Raw genomic sequence first — 3985 nt, 5'->3', positions numbered from 1 at the left:
AAATTTATTCCAACAAAACTCGTTTAGCATCATAGTTTTGTACTTTTCTTTACTACTGATTGCATGATGAATCTTTAATTCAATAAACACCGTATTAGCTTGTATCGTTTTCCCGTTGGGTTGTTATGATAATCCAACACTGCAATATATTTCACAGCTGACAATGCTCACAACATAAATGACTAAGGGAATGATAGTTCTTCTATCAATATAATCTTATATGTCTGTATCCTACTACGTGTTAACTATTCTACTTAATATAACAAATTGAAGGAAAAGAAATCACTATGAGTACACGTTTATCCACATTTATCAATATCTGATTCTCTCATATCATTATTTATATTTCTTGTTGATAATGCAAATATATTTATAAATGTTCTGACGTTATCATTACATTGTACTATATGTTGTTATTTAATTGATGAATCGAGGAAATGAAAATGATGATGTCACATAATCCAGTACCAGGTATGCCACGTTTTAGACAGAACAAAAATGAAATTCCGTGTTTTATTGGTGAAATTCTGGCATAGGTTTTATCTTTAAATATTTTTCGTTAAAATGGAAAATTCTAAACATTATTTTCTATCTTAGAGGCATTCAAAAGATTACCGAAACGTTTAGTTGTAGTTTGCACCGATGCTGGTGACGTCATGGGAACTGGAATAGTTATTGGAATGCCTTTGGTTGTTGTTTGTGTTCTTTGCTTAGTTTTAGTGACTACAAATACATTAAAGGAAGCAGTCATTTTGTAGATAAACTGATAATGTTATCTGCCGAACTTCATCACTTCAATTACTATATCTTGATGATTTCTCGGAAGTGCATGTTTGCTTGGGATTTAGATTTATGTAAACCTTTACCAGATAGACAGTTTTTTACACAGTGATTCGTTGTTTATTTATAATCTGTTATCAAGACATTTTAGTTCAGTATAATACCTCTCAAAATTAGATTAAATCCTTTTCCTGTAAGATCGTCATAATTAGAAAAGAGCGTTATCTTCAATTTGTTTCCGGTAGTAACAACAGTTTTATGCCTTAATTTCCAACATTTCTTGAATATTGCGAAGTCCTCATCATCTGTGTCTTGTATCTGTTATTCAGGAAACCGAAATACAGTTTTTCCAATTAACAAAGTACATTTCCTCACATAAATAGCAATAAGAAACGGAAATTCAAGATTTCATTTGCGTTAAATTCCTAATGTAGGAAACAAAAGAAAACCTTCAAATACTCGCCACAAGGGAATCCTGGAGTGTAATGAATATCCATGTCTAATATATTGATAGTGATCTCCTCCGTGGTTCCCGGGGCCATCACGGTCCATATGTAGACTGGGTCTTTCTCGTAATGCTTTGTGGGATACCCCGGGGATTTAATGGATGATTCCTGGGATTGATGTAAAGTTATGTTTTTGGAAATTTTGTGCCTGGAACCTGAACCTTCGCTGTAGCAAATTCCTAGAATACAATCATGTGTGGTATTTTATTATTTAAGAATATTTCTAAATATATTTTACATTTTATGAAGGAACCTAGCCTGATGGATACGTGTGCCAATGTATTTAGTGTAAATTGTGATCCAAAGGTGATGACGTATGAATAATAAATTGGATGTAAGTGCATGTGCCACGTGAATCTTTTTTAACTGAAGTTCAATGGACTATAGACTAACATCCGATACGGTAATACATGTATACCACTACATGATATGGTTGTGTGGATGAATTACAGATGCTTATTACAAAGACATAATCTGATAAGTGGTGCATGAAATGTTACACTTACACAATTTTAGTCACCATATAAAGATAATTAATTGATGTAAGTTCCATCTTAATTCATAAGAAATATATGCTTTCATATTTAATTGCTTCTTTGTTGCATTATGAAAAAATCAAGTCATTACTAGAATTATAAAACTTCTACAGGGCTTACTGATCTGTAAAATGTCATAAAAACTAGATGTTTGAAGAAGGACACAAAACATACTGCTATAATGTTCTTAAAACATCGTAGTCATCATTATGTACAGATGTCATTGGTTATCAATGTAATAGTAATGATAATAAACAAATATTTTATTTTTCCAGGATGTTGTATTTAACAATAAAGTAGTCGGGCATGTCCAGAATATAAGACATACATCTATCAACAATATTCGTTGTATTCAAATGTCTATTTGATGTTTGCCAATAAACTGGAAATAAAAGAACCAACACATTATTCCACGTTCGATTGATATGCGGATTTGTCACAGAAGATATATTTAACGGTAAACTATCAACTTAATTCTATAACAAACTGAATGATCAATTTTCCCTGTCCATGAAACAATGTTCCATTATATATGATATCTATATATCGGTATGAAGAACAGTGATCAATCTAATATATCCTATAAGAAATAGAAAATAGAGAGTGGTGCAAGTATAATCCCTGTGTATACCAGAGGTGGGATTATGTGCCCAAGAGGAGTAAACATCCCCTGTCGACCGGCTACAATCCCGTAAGCCGTCAAACAACATACCACACACCAACCGTTTACCTTATCTAGATAGGGGGCTCACGGCTGGTGTCACCGATCAACAGGGATAAAAATTCCTTAATACAACGAACTTTACTGATGTGTAAATAATTTGCATATACATTGTATATGTAAATATACTTCTTAAGCATATCTCCATGTAAAAACACACTTCTACACACAAATACTCCTGTATGCATATTTACAGCTAGTCAGGGATATGTGCAAATCTGTTTACTCTTGTGAGGGAAAGCAAATTTGAAGATGGAAGCTAATATATAGAAATTGCCACTTTCTCCTTTACGTTGAGAGGTTCCTCCACGGTCTTTCTTGATGGAATACCTTTTCACTAATCTTTATAGATATAAAAACAAAGATATTTTTCTTCATTCTAAGATTATCTAACCATTGTTCATCATTGAACTTTTCAAGAACATCACTCTCAAACCATACATTTGATCGTGGTTTTCTTCAAATTCCACGCTTGTTGGAGCATCCTACTTGAATTCAAATTCTTAATAGATATGGAATAAATCTTTCCTGAATGAAGCCATTCTTATGGATGCCATGATTACAAATGAATAGAATGAGAGATTACACACTAATTTACTCACAGTACCTAAAATCACACGGGAACGCGTAGCAAATTTACAATTACACAAAGGAACAACTTTGATCATGGGTAAATATACTCATGAGTTAATTTCTCGCTTAATAAAAAGGCTTTAGGCATATGGTCGCACATTTGCTTTTTCCGTGTAACCGAGTTTGTCTTCTATTTCTTTGTTGTTGTTGTTTTTTTTTTTTTTTTTATAATTTATAGAATTGAGGAGATTGATCACTGATCATCAATCTCTTTCAGACCCTCCACAAATTAATGACAAATAGCAGTGGTTCGGAAAAATCTAATTGCTTTCATGTAGATGATATGAAAATGCTTACCAAAACTGTTTACCATAAGGATTATCATAGTCATCCACGTCATGTTAGGGTTCATAATGTAAAACTTATACGGTACCAATGGTGTGTGGTGGAACAAACTGTATCACTGTATACCAAGAACAAAATCAAATATCTAGATCACTCTTATTTATATGTTTCAACAAAAGGAAATCAAATGTCAATGCTAAAATAGCAATGGGAAATAAATGCGTACATAATTATCATTGGCAGGACGACCATGCTTTTCTGATTTCCACGAATATCGCAGTTACATCTATTGTATATGACCGGTCAGCAGCGGATGTTTACTCCTCCTAGGCATATAATCCCACCTACGGTATGTCCAGGGGTCCGTTTTTGTCCTGTTCATAATTTCTTATTCTATATAGAAGTTACAAGATATATTACTGTTTGTTATCTTCACCACTTCATGCAACGCATCTTTTCCTGACATGTTTCATGGAATTTTTATCATGCAACTGTGCTGATTTGAGTAAGGAAGATAAAAAAGC

General features: G+C 32.9%; 1 protein-coding gene across 1 annotated transcript; it reads right to left on the bottom strand.

Moving 5' to 3' along the window:
• Positions 1-392: 392 nt before the first annotated feature.
• LOC130046825 (uncharacterized) lies at positions 393-3693 on the bottom strand. Its single transcript, XM_056139827.1, has 4 exons — positions 3474-3693; positions 1230-1465; positions 945-1098; positions 393-723 (listed from the first exon to the last, which is right to left on the bottom strand). The coding sequence occupies exons 1-4, from the start codon at positions 3526-3528 to the stop codon at positions 575-577; spliced, it is 594 nt and encodes a 197-aa protein (XP_055995802.1). The 5' UTR covers positions 3529-3693; the 3' UTR covers positions 393-574.
• Between the last annotated feature and the right edge of the window lie 292 nt (positions 3694-3985).

This window comes from Ostrea edulis, chromosome 6, assembly GCF_947568905.1.
Source record: "Ostrea edulis chromosome 6, xbOstEdul1.1, whole genome shotgun sequence".
NCBI classification, from domain to species: domain Eukaryota; kingdom Metazoa; phylum Mollusca; class Bivalvia; order Ostreida; family Ostreidae; genus Ostrea; species Ostrea edulis.
This window is presented reverse-complemented; position numbering and strand designations above follow the sequence as displayed.

Bases quoted from the DNA above. Each gene is read 5' to 3' on its own strand.
- LOC130046825 (XM_056139827.1), bottom strand. From the start codon at position 3,528: ATGAACCCTAACATGACGTGGATGACTATGATAATCCTTATGGTAAAC. The intron at 1,466-3,473 runs GTAAGCATTTTC...ATTGTATTCTAG, and splicing joins CCTTATGGTAAACAGTTTTG to GAATTTGCTACAGCGAAGGT. The intron at 724-944 runs GTATTATACTGA...ATGTATTTGTAG, and splicing joins ATTTAATCTAATTTTGAGAG to TCACTAAAACTAAGCAAAGA.